Source organism: Podarcis muralis, chromosome 2 (assembly GCF_964188315.1).
Source record: "Podarcis muralis chromosome 2, rPodMur119.hap1.1, whole genome shotgun sequence".
Lineage (NCBI taxonomy): Eukaryota > Metazoa > Chordata > Lepidosauria > Squamata > Lacertidae > Podarcis > Podarcis muralis.
The window spans coordinates 96,856,906-96,877,292 of NC_135656.1; the positions used below are offsets into that span (position 1 = coordinate 96,856,906).

The 20,387-nt window shown below is 44.3% G+C and overlaps 1 protein-coding gene across 5 annotated transcripts in view; it reads left to right on the forward strand.

The window, feature by feature from the left end:
- EOGT (EGF domain specific O-linked N-acetylglucosamine transferase) overlaps positions 1 to 16,142 on the forward strand; it is a 37,029-nt gene extending 20,887 nt beyond the window's left edge. For 4 of the 5 annotated variants that reach the window (XM_077925052.1, XM_028719438.2, XM_077925050.1 and 1 more), the window contains 3 exons: positions 144 to 263; positions 2,471 to 2,573; positions 2,982 to 7,640. In XM_077925052.1, the coding sequence (XP_077781178.1) occupies positions 144 to 263; positions 2,471 to 2,573; positions 2,982 to 3,128 (370 nt within the window). In that variant the 3' untranslated portion in view covers positions 3,129 to 7,640. Of the gene's footprint in view, positions 1 to 143; positions 264 to 2,470; positions 2,574 to 2,981; positions 7,641 to 15,980 lie in introns of those variants that run through there. The other variant, XM_077925053.1, reaches the window with a different exon arrangement.
- Positions 16,143 to 20,387: the final 4,245 nt, after the last annotated feature.

Below are 20,387 nucleotides of genomic sequence, written 5' to 3' on the forward strand. Positions count from 1 at the left end.
CTTGAGCATCACCAGGAATTTTATTTCGGTGTATAGCTTATTTCCTCACCCAATAAGATATCCTTGACCTATCTGAACAATGATCTGTTGTTCTATTTACACATACCCATGTTAGAGCCATTCTTATTATACGTTTTCTCTAGGGAGCTCGAATTTAAGGAGCAGCTGAAAATCACGCACAATTCTGATATATTCATTGGGATGCATGGAGCAGGACTCACCCACCTTCTCTTTCTGCCAGACTGGGCTGTCATCTTTGAACTGTAAGCCTCCATGTGCTCATGTGTTTAATAGCTCCTTTTTTTGTATTTGCATGAAAATTGGGCTGCCGTGTCCTGATCCGAAGAAGGGCTTATAAACCGTGCTTTTAAGCAAACACATGTCACAGAGGGTGAGATGGCGCCTCTATATTTCCATCAGAGCAGATACTGAACTTCCCTCGGTCATACCGTTAGAAGAAGCATTCCTTGATGTGTACCAGGTGGAGTGTGACAACTCTGTTCATTGGCCAACTTGTCTGGGCAGAGGTTGGCAGCTGGAAACCTCCACTTTAAACCCAGCCAGTGATGTGGAATGCCCCGGGGGCAAAATGAATTAGAGAAATAAAACCATAGAGAGCTGAACAAGTCCTTAAAAACTTATAGTTTAATTCCTTGCCCGAGGCCTGTTGATACGAACCCACAGAAGTTCTATAAAGATTTCTGACAAAGTGTATTTTCTTTGCCAGTGTGGTGTAGTGGTTAAGAGCGGTAGACTCGTAATCTGGGGAACCGGGTTTGCTTCCTTGCTCCTCCACCTGCAGCTGCAGGGTGACCTTGGGCTAGTCACACTTCTCTGAAGTCTCTCAGCCCCACTCACCTCACAGAGTGTTTGTTGTGGGGGAGGAAGGGAAAGGAGAATGTTAGCCCCTTTGAGACTCCTTAGGGTAGTGATAAAGCGGGATATCAAATCCAAACTCTTCTTCTTTACTGTATCGATCTGGCCTCTCTAAAGTTTTCTTCATGAGGATATGGTTCTTGGATTACTGCTTGTTGCTCTAAAACTGTGTATGGCAGGTCTACATTTCCCTCCTCGCCATCTTATCTTTAAAGCCATTGCTTCCAGCTGAGTTTCACCTTACTAATAGGAAAGGGTCTTTATTATTTGAAATAACCCTCCATGGTATAGAAGCCAGACACAATGAAGCGTGCCATCATTTTTTGGAGTCCTAGGATGGGGGTAGCTGAACCCTAGATTTAGAGGTACTTTAAAGCCCAGTTTTATCTAAATTATCGTCATACGAACTGTAACTTCCATGTTACCATGCACGTACGCAGGTCCTTGACCTCTGAGCTGTATGTTAGTAAGTTCAAAGTTACTGTATTAATCTACAAAGCTTGGATCCAGGTTATATTAAGGACCACCCAATCCTTTGTGTCCCTCCCCAATCACTGAGATCTTGAGGGTGTGGGTGTGTGTTGCTGGTCCCCAAGACTCAGGTGCATGGCTTTTCTCCACTGAGTCATACATTCAGTCCTATGGGCCTGATTGAATGAATGAATTTATTAATACGGTCACAGACCAGAATGGGCCTGATTCTATGGAACGCTTTCCTGGCTGAGATTAGGCAGCCCGCTCCTTCCCCAGTTGAACACTGACAAAGCCCTTTCTTCAGCAAGTATTTCAAGGATGTTTTCTGGGAGTTTTGTATGAACCATCATGATTTATTTTATCCATTGCATGCTTTTAATGATTTTTATATACACTTATTAGAGACTTTGGTTCATAAGTGGTAAATAAATAAATAAATAGCACATTTCCAAGCCCTCCCCAAAAAAGTTTGAATCAAAGGGGGTGGGGAGGGAGAGAGACAGCTTGAATGCATTCCTTAATGCTTGTTGCAGGAAATGCTAGAGCAAAACCCAAGTATCAAGGGGATTTGGTTCCTTGGCTCTCTCTGTAAGGTAAAAGACCCCTGGATGGTTAAGTCCAGTCAAAGGCGACTATGGGGTGTGCCACTCATCTCGCTTTCAGGCCGAGGGAGCCGCCGTTTGTCCTCAGACAGCTTTCCGGGTCATGTGACCAGCATGACTAAACCGCTTCTGGTACAACGGAACACTGTGACGGAAACCAGAGTGCACAGAAACACTGTTTACCTTCCCGTCGCAGCAGTACCTACTTATCTACTTGCCCTGGTGTGCTTTCGAACTGCTAGGTTGGCAGGAGCTGGGACAGAGCAATGGGAGCTCATCCCGTCATGGGGATTTGAACCACCAACCTTCCGACCGGAAGCCCAAGAGGCTCAGTGGTTTAGACCACAGCGCCACCCTGGCTCTCTCTGTAGCAAGAGCTGTAACAGGGGAAGCCACAGCCCACCTGTTTCCAATTGCTAGTAGAATGATTCACCTTTGCGTTTCCTGCAGGAGAAGGGCAGGCACTAAAGAGGACCGTTGCTCCTTTTGCTAATGAATCCCCATTATTGCCTCTCCAGGTACAACTGTGAAGACGAGCGCTGCTACTTAGACCTTGCAAGGCTGAGAGGCGTCCATTACATCACCTGGCAAAAGAAGGACAAAGTGTTCCCTCAGGATGAGGTAGTGGGTGGGATGCAAAGGTGTTTTGGTTCTGTGTGTTGTTTATTATTATTATTATTATTATTATTATTATTATTATTATTATTAAAAATGTTTTACCCATCTCAGTTCTTCCACATGAAATATGATTCTTCTGCTTCAGCCCAAATTAAATTCTCTGCTCTGATTAAAGGATCATTTTATATGAATAGCTGGAGGAGGGAGAGAAATGAAATTAATTGGCCATTAGTTCAGACTATCAATAGCAGTGCTGTTAGGTGTTTTCTTACTGACGCTGCTGCTTTAGGGAGGATCGATAAATCAGCGGTTATGAATTCAAATGCGTGCTCAATTTGCTGCTTGTTTTCCAGGGCAAAAGAGCTGACTTGTTTCGCTTCCTTAAAACCATCTTAACTCCCTTTTCTTCAGGGGCATCACCCAACACTAGGAAAACACCCGAAGTTTACAAATTACTCCTTCGACGTGGAAGAATTCGTCCGCCTGGTGCTTTCGGCGGCTGATCGTGTATCGCAGCATTCCAAATGGCCGTTTAGGAGAAAACGCGACGAATTCTAGATTAATTGCCCAATTTCACAGGGTATTTTAAATACAGCAGCGTTATAAAATGTCAATTGTTCTGATACACAACTATAAATTCTTAATTTTTTTTTCTCTCTGGAGGAAAAGTGTTAAAAGGATTGGGAGTTGCATATCACGGTTCCCACCCTCACGCTGTTATTTCTCTGTGTGTGCCCCACCCAATAATGTTCTCAATTCCTTTCCTAATTTTACTTGAGAAATTTGCATTTTGCAAGGTGTATTTATTAAGATGACTAATATTTGCACTGCTTCCCTCCCTATTTATTTTAGGGGGTTTGGCCCCATTGCTAAAAAGAAGGGTGAAGTTACAAATAAGTGCAGTGGGTCCGTTTTCCTTCTCTCTGCTTCTTCTTCTTTTTGTTTAAGACTTCCAGGTTGAAACATACTTGTCCCATTTAACTCATTGAGACTTACTTCAGAGTAGACTTTTATAGCATCACACTCCTGTTTTTGCAAGGCACTCCACAACACTAAGAGAGACCGTGGAAAAAGAACTCAGCTGAACCTGGGAGGCCTAACTACACATTACAAACAACGTGGTTTTTAAATGCGAGCTTAAACTAAGCACAGGGCCACCAGGAGGCAAGCAGTGGCTCGGGTGAGTAAGTGGATTTTTAGTAGGAACCCCGTGCAGGGCCCTGATCCAGATTAGGAACCTTCTGGCTGCTTTTTCTTCAGAATAAAAGTGGTTACCTAAAGCATGCTTTCAGGAAAAACTGTGTTTATCATAACATATTGTTTGGTCCTGGTGTATTTCTCACTCCTGCGGGTTTTTAAGCAACCCTAATCTGCTTCCTCATCTTTTCAGTTCTGTTACTTTGTTGTTGTTGTTTAGTCGTTTAGTCGTGTCTGACTTCGTGACCCCCTGGACAAGAGCACGCCAGGCACTCCTGTCTTCCACTGCCTCCCGCAGTTTGGTCAGACTCATGTTTGTAGCTTCGAGAACACTGTCCAACCATCTCGTCCTCTGTCGTCCCCTTCTTCTTGTGTCCTCCATCTTTCCCAACATCAGGGTCTTTTCCAGGGAGTCTTCTCTTCTCATGAGGTGGCCAAAGTATTGGAGCCTCAGCTTCATGATCTGTCCTTCCAGTGAGCACTCAGGGCTGATTTCCTTCAGAATGGATAGGTTTGATCTTCTTGCAGTCCATGGGACTCTCAAGAGTCTCCTCCAGCACCATAGTTCAAAAGCATCAATTCTTCGACGATCAGCATCCACCCATTTCAAAGTTAAGACGAGTCATGTGCAAACTGAATGAACTAAGATATCAAGCAGTAGTGCACTTGGGGCAGGGAGTGAGGTGCAGTCATGGGGCAAATGCCAAATTGCTGCGTCCCTGCCAAGAAACCTTGAAATTCAGAACTGCTGAGCTTGATGGGAAGACATTTCCTGGCCAGGAAGTTGGGTATGTCGTTGTTTTTCTTGGTAGTGCCTTTATTTTAAACCGTCCTGCTGTTACGTATGAAAACTATGGCTTAATATATGAACAATGTTTGTCTCCAAAGCTTTGAACTAACTTAACTTTTCATAATTCGTGCTTGCACTAAAATAGTGCCTTGAAAGAAATGTAACCATGTGTACATGTCTTCACGCAATCGCTTTCAAGCAGCTCCTGTTGACTTAATCAGATACATCTGGTTGAATGCTTGTGAGCCAAGTCCTTGTGCAAATCACAGTTATGCTGCAGATTGTGGTGGAGTCTCACTTGTGTGTACCAACCCATCGCCCTTGCCAGCTGTGCTTCTATGCCACAGTTCTCCCTCTCTGACATATGTTACATTTCAGACCATTCTTGTCTGGCCTACTTAGCTGCAAGTACCTGGTCAGTGTTACTTAGCATGTTGCACTAGGCAAGCTCAAAGAACAGCAAGACAAATAGGGCAAATGACAGCAGAAGTGGTTTGTTCCCCACTCGTTTTGCAACGTTTGTCATCTCATTGGCTGGTTCCCTAGCTCTGCACTATAACAAAACAGATACTGTTTGTGTCAGTGGGTTGGATCCAAGTGCATGGGGCAGGCTGGAGGATGCTGAGCTCCTCACCCTCCTCCCTCCTGCATAGCTCTCCCAGTCCTCCTGAATTCCTCTCCTCAGGTAGCCCTGCTAAATGGGGGCTGCAGCATAGGTGCTAAGAAAAAAGGAAGATCCCCAAAATCAGGTAGAGGCAAGCTGCCAATTTACTTTTGTTTATGTCCTTTATTTTCCTAGTTTGGGCAAGACTCGCCCCTCTTGTGGTCTTCTGATTTGTCTAGTTAACCGCACTGTTATCCCTCTAGATTTACGTGTGCCCTTTCTAACTTTTTCCAGAGAGGCACAGATGTTTCTCTGTTGTCACAAACACAGCCAAGAGTCTTGTGCCTATAAAACTACCAGATTTTATTTTGGCATAAGCTTTTGTGGACTCTAGGGTCACTTCCAGACTAGCATTATTTTATGAGGGGGGTTCAGTTGCACTCTGGTGAATTCATTAAAGTGGGTTTGCTGCTCTTTTGCACCTTTGCATCTTTTTAAAAATAAAGAAGGTATATCTGCAGTAAGGAAAGTGAAGGAAATTGCAGTGGAAAACACAGGATAACAATTGTTAGATGCAATGCTGTATAACCTACCTGAAAACCTATAAGAATGAACGAATGCTCGATAAACAGAGCATCTGGAAGCAACCCAGTCCACAAAAGTATATACCATAATAAAATTTGTAAGTCTTTAGGATGCCAGAAGACTATTGTTTTCTAACAATTAAGTACCGTATTTTTCGCCCCATAGGGCGCACCGCCCCATAGGACGCACCTAGGTTTTTTTGGGGGGGGGGGATAAAGAAAAAAAATTATTCCCCCCCCCCCAGGCGTGGGGGAAGCCCGAGCTTCCCCCAATCCCAGCCCCAAGAACAGCCTGCTATCCGCAAGCCTAGGGAGGCCAGCGGTAAGTCGCACCGGTCTCCCCAGGCTTCAGAATGCAGGCAGCTCTGCGCAGCCATCGGGAGGCAGGCGCGACTTCGCGTCCGGCTCCGGATGGCTGCGCAGAGCTGTGCTCGCCCCGGGACTGCAGGCAGCTCTGAGCAACCCTCGGGAGGCGGGCGCGAAGTGGCGCCGGTCTCCCGAGGGTTGCGCAGAGCTTCCTGAAGCCTGGAGAGCGAGAGGGGTTGGTGCGCACCAACCCCTCTCGCTCTCCAGGCTTCAGCGAAAGCCTGCATTCGCCCCATAGGACGCACACACATTTCCCCTTCATTTTTGGAGGGGAAAAAGTGCGTCCTATAGGGCGAAAAATACGGTACATTCTGTTTGGGCCTCTTGTTGCAATAGTTTTACCCAATTGCCAGGTTTCTAAAGAGATCTGACCTTAACTTTACAAACGCTCTAATTTGCAGAAGAATTCCCCCCCCCACACACACGTATTTTATTGTGAGTTTTTCATTAGGCATTACAGTGCTGCACCGGCTACTTGTAGCCCAGGAGAGGAGGCTGGTTTTAGGAGATCCCTCAGCACAGAGCTGCTGTGTACTGAGTTGTGTGCAGTGTCTTGGGGGCTAAATACAGCTAGCTGTCAATCACATCAGTAGTATAGTTGTCCCTTGTTCAGGATCGAAATACTGTACGGCACGGAACTTGATTTACAGAGCAACCCTGTGCATGTCTACTCAAGAGTAAGGCCCATGAGCTTCAATGGGACTTACTCTCAGGTAAGCGAATACAGGATTGCGGCCCTGTGCTACTTTTGTGTGCACAAAAATAGGAGCACAAAACGCCCCTCCCCCCAATAAAGTTATGTTGGTGCAAACGTGCGTATGATTTGAGCTTCTGAAGTGAGTTGATCAGCAGATATTGCAGCCTAGAATCAGGGCACTGAGGACAAGAATGGTATGCAGAAGCAGGAAGGAGAGTGTTATAGTAAATGTAAATACTTGAGTGGTATGTACCTGACAACCATGGCTATTATTGACATCCATTTTCTAACAATCATGAGCTAATTTATATACTGTGGGGCCTATTTGCCGCCTTGCCTATGGAGGATGAAGAGAATGAATTACTGTAAGAGTAGCTTACACATAGGTCTCTCGTGACTTGAAGTACTGCAGAGGTTGAGCTACAGATCTCTGAAACCTATTATGATATTTATCTTCTCCTTGGACCAGGGCAAGTGATTAAGAACTCGAAAGGAACTGAAAAAGTGTATTTTTTTGCATATGGAAAAAAAACTTTCTGAAATGCACTGGTTTTTTAATAAATATATATATATTGCATTGATCTGTAAGCTTCATTTTTTAAAAAGCAAATTTGTACCATTAAATGTTGGGGGATGGTGGGAGTTCAAGTCCATCTCTGTCTGCAGGGCCACAGGTCCCCCCCCCCCCCCGCTGCAAATACCTTGTCCACCATCTGTAAAACAAAGTACTGGCAAGAAGCCTATGCTTAAGGACTTCGCTTGCTAGCCTTTGAAGTAGCAATAAATAATGAGCTGTAATGAGAATAAAAAAATGGTAGCATTCAGTTTTTCATTTAGTGTGTTGGAAGTTTTGTTTGGATGAACAACTGGAGAAGGATGCTGGAAAATGGGTTAAGCCTGTCTGTGTGTTTAATTAAGCACTAAATGCAAAGGATAAGTATTGCCATGCACTTAAGAGTTAAGTGGACCATTCTGCCACAGTTTAGAATAGGAGTAGTCAACCTTTTTATACCTACCACCCACTAATGCATCTTTCTTGATGGTAAAATTTCCTGACCGCCCACCAGTGCTTGATGGAAGGAGGATTCAGCTTGTGCCATAGAACCCCCTACTGCCCACCTAGAATCCTGAAACGCCCGCTAGTGGGCGGTAGGGACCAGGCTGACAACCCCTGGTTTAGAAGAATGGATATTTTACAGGGTTATTTTTGCAAAATCATTTACTGTCTTGAACAAAGGGCATGGCACTTAATGCGCATCTCATTCCAGTAGAGAACTCAATTCCTTGGGAATTTACTCAGTGATGCTTTGGTTAATAATAATAATAATATTTCTACCCTGCCTATCTGGCTGGGTTTCACCAGCCACTCTGGGTGGCTTCCAGCAAAATCTATAAAGATAATAAATATCTGCTCTACATCTACAAATATCAACGGTGTCTCTGCTCCTGATATCAGAACTGGTTCATCTCATCTACAGGGATATTCATGCGCTGCAGCCACACCTGGAGCGTATTCATCACACTGCAAGGTGTGCTGAGTTACCACATTTGATGAGAGAAAGGATAGCTCTGGGACTGTAAGAATACCTCTTCACCCAGTAGTCTCTGCTGAGGCCAATAGGCTGCTTTGCACGTGGTGCTGAACTACTACACAGAATTCCACTTCACATGTTTACACAATCCCTACATAGAAGGAAGGCATAGGAACTGGAAGAGTTAATGTACATGTAGATTGCGGTGTGTGCCATCATGACTGCATGGACGCATGCCGGCACGCCACTGTTAACCACGTTCCCAACCCGTGTACATGGCAGTGATCCAGATATACATAGGATCATGGCTAAGGTATGGTCTATATGCATAAGATAGTGTTCCTTATGTGGAAGTCCCGTCTATGCAAACGTTTTGTGATATGTAAACCAATCTGAACTCTTTGAGGAATGGAATAGCTCATTTTTTGATTGGTTAGAATTTGGGCTTGGAAGAGGTGATAATGCATTCCAAAAGCAGTGTCCTTGATTGTCCTGCACAACTTCTGAACAAGTCAAATGAACAGAAAGTATTATTTCATTACAGTGTCCAATAATCCTTTTGTTTCTTGTCGCTGAAATCTTGACTGTTAAATTTTGACTCCAGTTTTGAAATAAAGTTAAACGTTTTACTTTTCTGTCTCTTGGTTGTGGCATTTAGGATATCTTCTGCTAATGACTCGTTAACTTTTTTGAAATGTATACAAAGTGTTATTCCGTGAAATAATTTCTCTGTCCTCACTGTGAACACTGAAATACAGCATTTTTTTAATTAAAAAAAAATGAATTGATGAATAAGAAAATTCCAACCGTTGACAGCTTTTCTTTCCAATTTCCAGTTACTTCTAAATCATAGAGGTTAGGACAGTAGGTGGAGCTAGAATACTGTCAAATATCACATCTGTATGTCCAGCATCCTCAAGGAGTGAAATTTGGGAGCGAAAAAGCATGCTGTAGAAGCATTAGTTATTCAGTTATTAACTAGCTGGTCATATAGTTCATTTGATATATTTCAGATTTATGCTCCACCTTTTAACCATCTAGGTCCTCAGGGCGTCTTAGAAGCATAATTTTAAAACTAACATACCAAGAATATCAACCCCCCAAACAAGATAACAGATTAAATAGCACATTGTAATGTATTTAACGGCAGATTAAAATGCTAGTTTTAATTGGAACTGTCCCTGTGAACAGATGTTCAGGGCTGATAGCCTTGTTACACGCAACTTCTGTACATCTCTTGATTCTCAGGTAGAAATACGTTTTCCAAACAATGCCTCAGACCCATGCCATACATTTAAAGCACACCCAGCACCCATTTAATTACCTGACTTTCCCTAAAGAATTCTGGGACTGTATTTAGTTAAGGGTGCCTTGGATTGTAGTTATGTGTGTGAGAGAGATAACTACAGTTCACAGTATTTGGGGGGGGAGAGAGTAGTATGCTTTGAATATGTGTCACATGCTTTGAATGTTTGAGAGCCAATGCTTACCTTTGTTAAAGTAGCTCAACTTTCACCTGTAGAGAGGTGCTGTAATAACATTAATCTTAATGTAGCGATCCTAAACATATTTACCAATGAAAACAAAAAACCTGCTTCCAAGTAAACACACATTATGCTTTTAGAGCAGTTTTCAGATAAAGTCTTTTCCCCAAGTGTCAGACAACCTGACTGACTTGTGAGCCAAGTGGGGTTGTTCGTTACACGACTTGTCCACATAGCTGGATTAAGGGCAGGTAGGTTTGGCCTACGTAACATGTTAGTATTTCATTCCTGTTAGCATTTCCCTCCTCCGTTGCGGATGTGTGACTGTTACATCACATGTCTGTATTTACTTTCTGGGCTTGGAAAGCCTGAGAACGGAAGCTAGCCTTATCTCTTCCGCTCTGTTGTGTTTTTGTACTTTTTACTTTCTGTTCACTCTCAGAGCTGAAGGGAGAGAACGCCATGTTCGCTTTGTCCTGTATATACTGCTTAATAAAAGCTTAGAATGAGCACACCAATCTCCACTTTCTTTCTGCTAAACTCTGCTGAGTGTGTGTGCACATAGGCATCTGCTAAGTGTCGCTGGAACGAGCTGGGACTGTTTTATGGATGTCCCGGAGCTGTGCAACTTCAGGAAGACGCCCGGAGAGGTTTGTCTCATCTCGGGCGCTGCGTGGACCCTCCAGTGTATTCTGACATAACATAGTCCCCCAAAGCAACTGCATTGCTTAAAACGACTTGGGTCCAGGACACCTCAGGGATCTACTGAATGCTTATAGGTAAAGGTAAAAGGAAAGGACCCCTGGACTGTTAAGTCCAGTCAAAGGCTACTGGTGTTGCTGCACTCATCTCGCTTTCAGGCCAAGGGAGCCGGCATTTGTCCACAGAAAGGTTTCCTGGTCATGTGGCCAGAATGACTAAATTGCTTCTGGCACAATGGAACCCCGCAATGGAAACCAGAGCGCACGGAAATGCCTTTTACCTTCCCGCTGCAGTGGTACCTATTTATCTACTTGCACTGGCATGCTTTCGAACTGCTAGGTTGGCAGGAGTTGGGACAGAGCAATGGGAGCTCACCCCGTTGCAGGGATTCGAACCACTGACCTTCTGATCGTCAAGCCCAAGAGGCTCAAGAGCAGGCTGGTTCTCAGAGTTGGTGAGGCTCGTTTGACAACAATGAGAAATCAGTCTTTAGTGTCATTGGTCCAGTCCTGAGGCATACCCTGCCACTAGAGATTCAGCAGGCACCTTCTGTTCCAACTTTTAATTGCCTGTCGAAATCACTTCTGTTCTGCCAGGCCTAGGCAGACAAATTCAGACAGAATGGTCTAGTGGTGTTTGTTTTTGGTTTCTTTTTGCTTTTAACTTTTTATGATTTTATTGTCTGGTTTTTAGGTTTTTATATTGTTGCGATATACAGTGGTACCTCGGGTTACATACGCTTCAGGTTACATACGCTTCAGGTTACAGACTCCACTAACCCAGAAATAGTGCTTCAGGTTAAGAACTTTGCTTCAGGATGAGAACAGAAATTGTGTTCCAGCGGCGCGGCGGGAGCAGGAGGCCCCATCAGCTAAAGTGGTGCTTCAGGTGAAGAACAGACCTCCGGAACGAATTAAGTACTTAACCTGAGGTACCACTGTATATTTATGATACAGGGGTATTTAAATATTGTTTTTATAAATAAATCATCAGTTGGTTAGCTACCGTCTGGATTTGGCCCTCAAGCAGGGACAGGGAACCTGTGAATCTCCAGATGTCTTTGAACTACAACTCACATCATATTTGACATTTACTATGCTTACTGGGGCTGATTGGGTTAGAGAGTCCAACAATGGGTTTTCCTTCAGCTGCATAGGCCCACAGGGTGCCTTGTGGACAAGACCAAAAAGGGTGTCCAGCCACTAGTACTGGCTCTCAACATGGTAAACTCTTTGGCCAATGGGGGCTATACAGACTTGCAACCAGTCAGTAGCTTCATGTGATGCCTCCATTGCTGGATTGGGCCTCCAGACACAGAGGATTACAGACAATGCTAGTCCTACTCAGAGTAGATCCTTTACGATTAATGGATGTGACTACCATTATTTCCAGGGGGTTAGCTTGCGTACAGGACTGGGTGTAGGCCAAGGGAATTTCATATTTGAATGCTCTTGTCTTTCATATTTAAAACTCCCTGTGCATTCAAAATGAGCATGTTGCGAAGATTTGTTTCAGAACCTTCCTGACATGCCAGCTTTGTATGTGCAATGAATTTTTTATTGGGCCAGGGGAACAGCTGAACATCTGGTATCTCACCTAGAGTCTGCAGTGGAATAATCCAGCAACAGAGACATCAGATGGGGCTCCTGATCATGAGTACTGCAGTTCTTAAAGTGGGGCTTAAGCATCCTTTGTGAACCACCTACATCTCCCTCATGAGGTCCTTGCCAGTCAATGAAAATCAAACAGCTGAAGGTACCTATCAAAACCCCAAGCCCCAGTATGGTGTATTATGTTGGTGACTGTGTGTCCTGGCACCAGACTATGGAAACATGTTTAAATCCTCTGCTTAGCCACAAAACTCTCAGGAATGCCTTGGGGGGCATGCAACAGTCAGCCTAGCCTACCTCACAGGGTGTTGTGAGGATAAAATAGGACACACTCTGCAAACTCCCATTTCCTGCTGCATCCTATTGAAACGCAGTCTGTGCTTGGAAAGGTTGCACGATGTGATTCCTTGACAAGTCAAGTGGCCTGTTTCTTTGGAGTGATTCCCTTGGGTTATTTTTCAGGAAAGAATGAAAGTTTGGCGTGTCCTGAACATGCTTTTCAATTAAACAGAAAGTAGAGAGAAAGAACAAATTGGTGTTTTCCCATGTTCTTTGTTAAGGGGTTCTACCTGCCCAGCAGGGACGCGGGTGGCGCTGTGGGTTAAACCACAGAGCCTAGGGCTTGCCGATCAGAAGGTCGGCGGTTCGAATCCCCGCGACGGGGTGAGCTCCCGTTGCTCGGTCCCTGCTCCTGCCAACCTAGCAGTTTGAAAGCACGTCAAAATGCAAGTAGATAAATAGGTACCGCTCCGGTGGGAAGGTAAACGGCGTTTCCGTGCGCTGCTCTGGTTCGCCAGAAGCAGCTTAGTCATGCTGGCCACATGACCCGGAAGCTGTACGCCGGCTCCCTCGGCCAATAAAGCGAGATGAGCGCCGCAACCCCAGAGTCAGTCACGACTGGACCTAATGGTCAGGGCTCCCTTTACCTTTTACCTTACCTGCCCAGCAAAAGAACAAACCCAAGGTTCTAAAAATGTATAAAGTGAATTGAATAGGCAACACTCTTCCTCAAGTTATTCTACTATCAAATGATAGCCTGGGAGATGACAACAAACACTATTCTCTACAGCGGTATAAGTTGCTACATGATTATAGAAGATATTGCAAATTTTGATGGAAATGCTGTGAAAATACCATGGAGTGTTTCGACCATCATATTTGATGTTCTCAGTTGAACCCATCTTTGACTATATCCAAAGCAACATTATCCAAATAGCCTGGTTATCAGCTTCAGCCGGTCTCTGCTGTTAGGCTGAATGGGGACTGGCTTTGATTTTTCTGAGTATCTAAGCATTAAGACACACCTAAGGTAACTTGGGGCAGTTGCCAGAACCAAAAGGAACAGAAGTGAGCTCTCCTTTTCATGGCAACAATTTTACAAAGCAAAATGAATTTTTGAAGAAGGCAGTTTGAATATATTTAGTCTTTTGCATTACTCAAGCTTGGTAGATGGGGAAAGCCTGCAGTAGAGAGGGAAGAAAAAGTGAAACCATTAGAAATGAAATTGATTTGCATAGACAGCTATCAAGCCTTCATTCGCAGTTGCATAGAACCCAGATTGGTAGAAAATACCCTTCAAGCAAAAAGTGAACGTTTCTAGAGGAAAGTCAAATGGAAGTCAAGAAATGAGAGAAAGAAAGGAAAAGCACCCGTGTGTGATGGAACTGAGTGGACTTTGCATTATCACAAGGGGAAGAGTTGAGCATTGTATGTTAGCATGGATTCCACCAGAGCTCTCCCTCTGGAGAGTACTGTAATGGCATTTGGGGAGTTGGGATCCATCATTATGTCCAGTTTTTCTATAAAAATTAGACTTGTTGTGCATTGTTTGCACAGTTTCTTCCCAGACTAGCACCAGTTGGGAATGGCATACCACATTTCCCCAGGACTTGATATAATTTAGGGTGAAGGCTGATGTAATGTAAAAGGAGGACTTGGAACAGATTTTTCAGCTGTGATGTGAGCCTGTTTTCTACCTGGATTCTAGTTGAAAGGATGGAATTTAATGCTAATATAGCATCAGATAGACCCCACCTGGGAAGGCTATAAGTCTTTTATATTTTTTTAAATTAAAAGGTGTTTTATTAACTTTTTTAAAAAAGGAAATGTCTTGGAATAGAAAAACTGGTGCCATGTGTGTGTTGTCTAAGTGACATCACAGGTGCTGGCCAATCAGCACTACACACAGCCAGCTTCTGCTACAAACCTGCAGAACTGAGATATTTTTGCATCTTTTTGAATGTTTTCCTTTAATGCAAGAGAGGAAACGGACAACTGGATTGGAATAAATGGATAAAAAATGGTTGCATCATCAGGTTGCACTTCTCGTTATTACATTCACCAGCCATGTACAGCAGAATCCTGTACAAGTATGCTCTGAAGCGAGTTAGGTTGAGTTAAATGCGTTTTATGAACAGGGAAGTGTTATAAGCTTTGAGCCTTAAGGATGCCATCACTCATACACGGGCCAAATGCTCATACAGTGGTACCTCGGGTTAAGTACTTAATTCGCTCCGGAGGTCCGTTCTTAACCTGAAACTGTTCTTAACCTGAAGCACCACTTTAGCTAATGAGGCCTCCCGCTGCCGCTGCGCCGCCAGAGCACGATTTCTGTTCTCATCCTGAAGCAAAGTTCTTAACCCGAGGTAATATTTCTGGGTTAGCGGAATCTGTAACCTGAAGCGTATGTAACCTGAAGTGTATGTAACCCGAGGTACCACTGTATAGACTTGTATTCCAACGCATAGGTCTGCCAGCAGTTTGTTCCATCTTGACACTGGAAACCGACATTATAGAGATGACAGTAGATGCAAAACAAAGAGTGTGACTGGGATGTGCAAGCAGATAATACCTCTAATACAAAGCACTCACCACCATAAGTTTAAACACAGTTAAATCACATGGTCCCCCCTCCCCAGAATGCTGGGAACTGTCATTTATCCCTCACAGCACCTTTAGCAAACTACCATTCTGCTGAAACTTTGGGGGAAGCCCTGTGCTTTTAATATATGGCGCGGATGCGACCAGAGTCTCTCCAGTCCTTCACAGCTGCAAGTATGATGTAAAGTCACTTTGTGCTGCATAACCTTGACGTTTCAGATGCCACCTGTTCCTCTCCCGCCTACCTCAGGCAGGCTAGATGGCTGCCACAGGGCCCAATCCCAGCTTCACCGGGCTCCAGAAATCACAAGGCTGTCCTAGAAACCAAGTTTCCGTGACACTGTCCTTTCCTGCCACTCGCCATGCGGGAACAGAGCGCTGCCTCCACTTCTTCTGACAGGGCTTGCATCTTTAGCCAAGCTTCTGCACACCCTGTCGCTGGCTGGCTGATTCTGGCAAGGCCCATTGGATGCTCCGCCTAGCTGGAGATTCCACCCACTTTAATCAGAGCTGCTTATTATTATTCTTATTATTTTTTCACTGGGCTCCCAACGCCATAGGCTAGAAAGCAGAGGTGCCGTCTGCTGACGGAAGGACGCGCCTGTCACCCTCTGACGATCACAGCTTGAATTGTTTGTCTTTTTGCAGAGCAGGTTAAATAGATTAGCAGGCAACAAGCAGCAGCTAACCTCTTGGATGCTGTTCTTCGGTGAGAGAGATCATTATGGCTGGGATGAGGAGCTTTGCGCAGACTGGGTGTGCATGGAAATGTTTTCATTTATGGAGGGATGTGATTCTTGATGCTGTAATAATTCTGTCCGTTGTCAAAGTCGTCCTAACTGCATTTCTTTGGTTTGCAGGGCTACGATTTCATCGAAGGGAAGCAGCAATTGCCCGCGCAGGAAGTGACGGCCATCTTAGGTCTTTTATTTTATGTAAAATGCTGCTCTGTTCTTAATTTCAGGGCACTTTCCAGTGAATCGAGAACATGACGAAGGAGAAACTCGGCAGTGTAGTAGGGCACAGCCCTATCAAGGAGAATCGCAAGAAACAATTTAAAAGCCCCGTATTGCGAAAGGCTCAAAGCCCCAACTCTTTCATGAAGCGTCAAGGTTAAACATCAGACAAAATAGCCACAGCGGTAATCAAAGCACCACGAGCGCGATTTTTAAGTGTCTTGGTGAATAAAAATGTGTTTGTTATTTATGCATTTCTGAGTATCTGTACTTTCACCCTTTCCAAGGCATTTGCATGGCTCTTGTTGCAAGGCAATCCTTCTGAAGAAATAAAATAATAGCATAAAAATGGAAACAGGCTCAGAAGATAAAAAAACATTATGACATGAGAGTTTCCCCACAGGCATGGGCAACCTTTGGGCTGTCAAGGGATGCACTGCATCTGGAGCAAGCTGTTTGGGGACAAGGGAAGGGTCCGAGTCAAAAGGGGAGACACAAAGAGAACAGCCTCAGCTGATGATCTGAGCAGACATGGAAGTGGCTCCTCCAACAAATGGACCATGTTTCCTTTCCTTACCATTGACAGCAACTGTATCTCAAGTAAACAATCTTTTGGCGAGGTACTCAGAGTGGAAAGGCCACCTCATAAGACTATTCAGCCTTCCCCAATCTGGTCTTCTCCACATGTTTTGGATTACAATGCACACCATCCTTGACCATTGGAGCTCTAGAAGGCAGCAGGAAGGCTGGCTTAACTAGTGTGTCAGCCATGATATTGCTACTATTGATAAGGCCTCAAGAGCGCTATGTAATGCTGGTTCAAGGCCCTGGCATGGAGATTTTCTGCACCACCTGGAAGATCCCAGATGCTTGCCCTGGTTTTAATTTTACTAAAATCTGCTACAATAAAAAGATTAGGGCTGCCAGTTCTTTGCAGGATTCTTCACCTGCCTCTTCATTGACTTTTCAGTGTGACTAAACGTATGTGTGATTAAAGCTTTGGTTACTACTCCGTGGTAGAAGGCAAAGCCTTCTTTGATGCTTCCTTCTTCAGACCCAAAATAGCTTTTATATTTGCCCCTCACTGATTAAAATCATCCGACCATTAATCAACTCGAGCTTTAATTGACCAACCTTCAGATTTATACACCTTAAATGTTGCAGCCCTACAAATACGAGAACGTCAAAGCCATTTTGTACACTAGTTCTTTTAGGTGACTGGGTAATGCTCAGGTGAGCTAGGATCCAAAGCTTCTTGCCAGAGTTCCTTAACCTGCCATGCCACAGATATTTTGCCCTGGACAGGAGAAGAAAGAAAAGCAGGCGGGCTCCGATTGAAGAGCTGTGAGACTTTTTGCACAGACACAGGCAGCAGGAGGCGAAGCTGTGAGTGATCATTAATGCAGGCAAGGCTGCTTTTGTTTCCTACTCAGTCGGGTCACAGGTGGCGTCATAGCCTGCTTCCTGAAGTGCATTAGAGAAATGGAAAGGTACTGAGGAGATCTGAACAAAGGGAAGGCTCTTTAAGTGAACTGTGATGCAGCCAAATAAAGCAGCGGTGGGCAGAAAGAGGATTGACATCCTTTGGTAGAGCTCCAGGTGGTTCTCAGTAGATCAGTGTGGGTTTCTGACATGCAATTGTTTCACAATAGCAGCATCTAAAAAGTAGTAATAGGAGTAGTATTAGTAGTAGTGGACAGCTGGAAAAAAGAGTTGGTAGGGAGTAGACTTTGGAATGAAATAGTTTGTGCGATTGGTTCTGGCTCCAATCACCAATTTGTGGACTGCCTACCTGGCTGAGTCACTGTTTGGCACCTAGTTCTAGCTGATTGGACCCCACCTGGAGTTAAGAAAATAAGAATTGTCCTGCTAGATCGGGCCAATGGCCTGTCTAGTTCAGCATCCTGGCCAAGCAGATACACGTTTCCCACAGGTGAAGAAACCCTTGCAAAGTAGATTCTGCAAGTGAGGTCTGAACATCCCAGTCGCAGAGTCATTCAAATCAAATATGTCCTGGTAAGAGGACACGATGTTTCCATAATGTACCCCAAAACCTAAGGCTATACTGATGTGACAGATTGCACAAAGGTGAGCAGGGATGCTGGTAGAATGGCATGACTCCAATGACCACATAGGGGCTGTTGACCACATGGAGAATCGGTCCTCAGATTTCTAAGTCCAAGTGGAGGAACTTATAGTATCTAGAATTAGCTGTGTATTTGGATGGACTCCGAAGTTTCCTGTTGCCCTTTGTTTCTTTTGAAAGAGACAAAGTTCTTCTTGCGATATATGCTTTCTCAAAAGAGCCTTACCTGACCATGTAGTCTGTTGCCTTTTCTGTGTCAGTTTTCTGTGTCTGCTTTATTTGCCCAAGGATATTTAGTTCTCGCTGCTGCTGATTTAATTAAGTTTGTATTCTGCCCTATACCAGTAGATCTCAGGGCAGTTTATTGTTTGTAAGAAGAAGAGTTTGGAATTTGATATCCCGCTTTATCACTACCTGAAGGAGTCTCAAAGCGGCTAACATTCTCCTTTCCCTTCCTGCCCCACAACAAACACTCTGTGAGGTGAGTGAGACTGGGAGACTTCAGAGAAGTGTGACTAGCCCAAGGTCACCCAGCAGCTGCATGTGGAGGAGCAGGGAAGTGAACCCGATTCACGAGATTATGAGTCCACCGCTCTTAACCACTACACAACACTGGCACATCTACATCACTACATCACACTATAACATTGATCTCATTCCCCCCCCCCCAACACCCCCCATCTATTATTATTTTTTAGCTGCTCTTCTTGCTTCTGTTGTTGTTTTGTTTTTACTGCTGTTTCATTGTGTGTTGGATCCTTTTTAGCCGTTTGGAGAGTCTTTGAAAAGCGGATTAGAAATTGTCCTGTTAAATAAATGAGAGCTACTCATAGGAGAAGAAGAAAATAGAAGTCATGCTTAATTATTAAGTGCCCATTTGGAATGGCAGTCAAGGAGGACTGCCTTTCTGGTGATTATTTTTAAAACGTTTGCAGGAAGACAGGCAACGTTGCATGGGTTGAAGAGGCTGTAACTCCTGCTTGGCCATGGGTTTTCCTCAAATATTCAGCTTTGAATGAGGAATCTGGAAACCCCTTTCAGTAGACTTCTTGCTCACCCCCTTTGTGCAGCGTTAAGTTATAGTCTCAGCTGGAGAAGTGGGCAGCAGCGAAGAGCCCTCTTGGATCAGGCCCAAGGTCCACCTAGTCCAGCATCCTGTTCCCCCCGTGGCCAACCAGATGCCCAAACACTCTCTCCACTTGTGATTCCCAGCAGCTGGTATTCATCTAGCCCTATTCTCCACTAATTTGTCTAACCCTAAAGTGGCCAGTTCAGCAGCTGTCACTGCATCCTGTGGCCACTAATTCCGCTGCTTAACTGTGTGATGTGTGAACAAGCATTTCCTTTGGCCTGACCTGAATCCTTCCAGCATTCATCTTCACTGGATGAATAAGGTCTCTGCATGGCTGGGGTAGAAATGATTTCATTCAGCAGGGTGGTTGGTTATATATAGAAAACAAAGGGCTGAGTCAGACATAGTGCATATTTTTGCAGGGTTTTTGTTGTTGTTGTTGTTGTAAGCCACAAAACACCTGCAGAAGGAAATATTGCATGGAACCTGCAAGTTTATCTAGACAGCTTTGTAAGCAGGATTCCAGATTCCCATTATTCATGAAATGGAGCTCCAGAAAAAGTAGCCCTTTTCTTTTTGTGTAGAAGGACTCAAAGCATACTTTTTAAATTCTTGGAGTATGAAAATTACACCGTCGCAGGCTCAAAGTTTCCTTCTCACTAACCTCCTTTACATGCAGGGTTGTACTAAACCTTTCTTATAATTTATTTACCATGGTGTTAAGTTACTTTAAAATACCAGATCTGCCCTATCGGCCCTTTTACATCTCTTTCCTTTGATGCATCATTATTCATTATTAAAGAGGCCTGGATCCTACTTGACTTTTTCAAGCTTTCCTCTCCCCTTGTAGTTTAATGCTGTCACTGGGAATTTGCATAGTAATGTTAAAAGCATTTTGGCAAGCAACAAGTCCTGCTGGTTAGTAATGGTCTCCTTCCTTTAACCTATCTGGTCCTGGTTGTCCCCCACATATCTCCTGTTAGAAATGATACATCATCAGGGGCCTTTGAGCACATCTCTCTCTCTCTCTCTCTCTCTCTCTCTCTCGCTCTCTCTCTCTCTCTCATCGTAACAACTATACACTTGCAAAGGGGTACCTATGGGATGCTCTAGCCTTGAAAAACTCCAGGATGAATGCTTAACTTCATGTTATGTTCATTTGCAGCTCAGTGGTGGAGCATCTGCCTTGCAGACGGATGGTCCCAATTCCAATCCTTGGGCATCACCAGGTAGAGCTTGGACCAGGGGTCAGCAAAG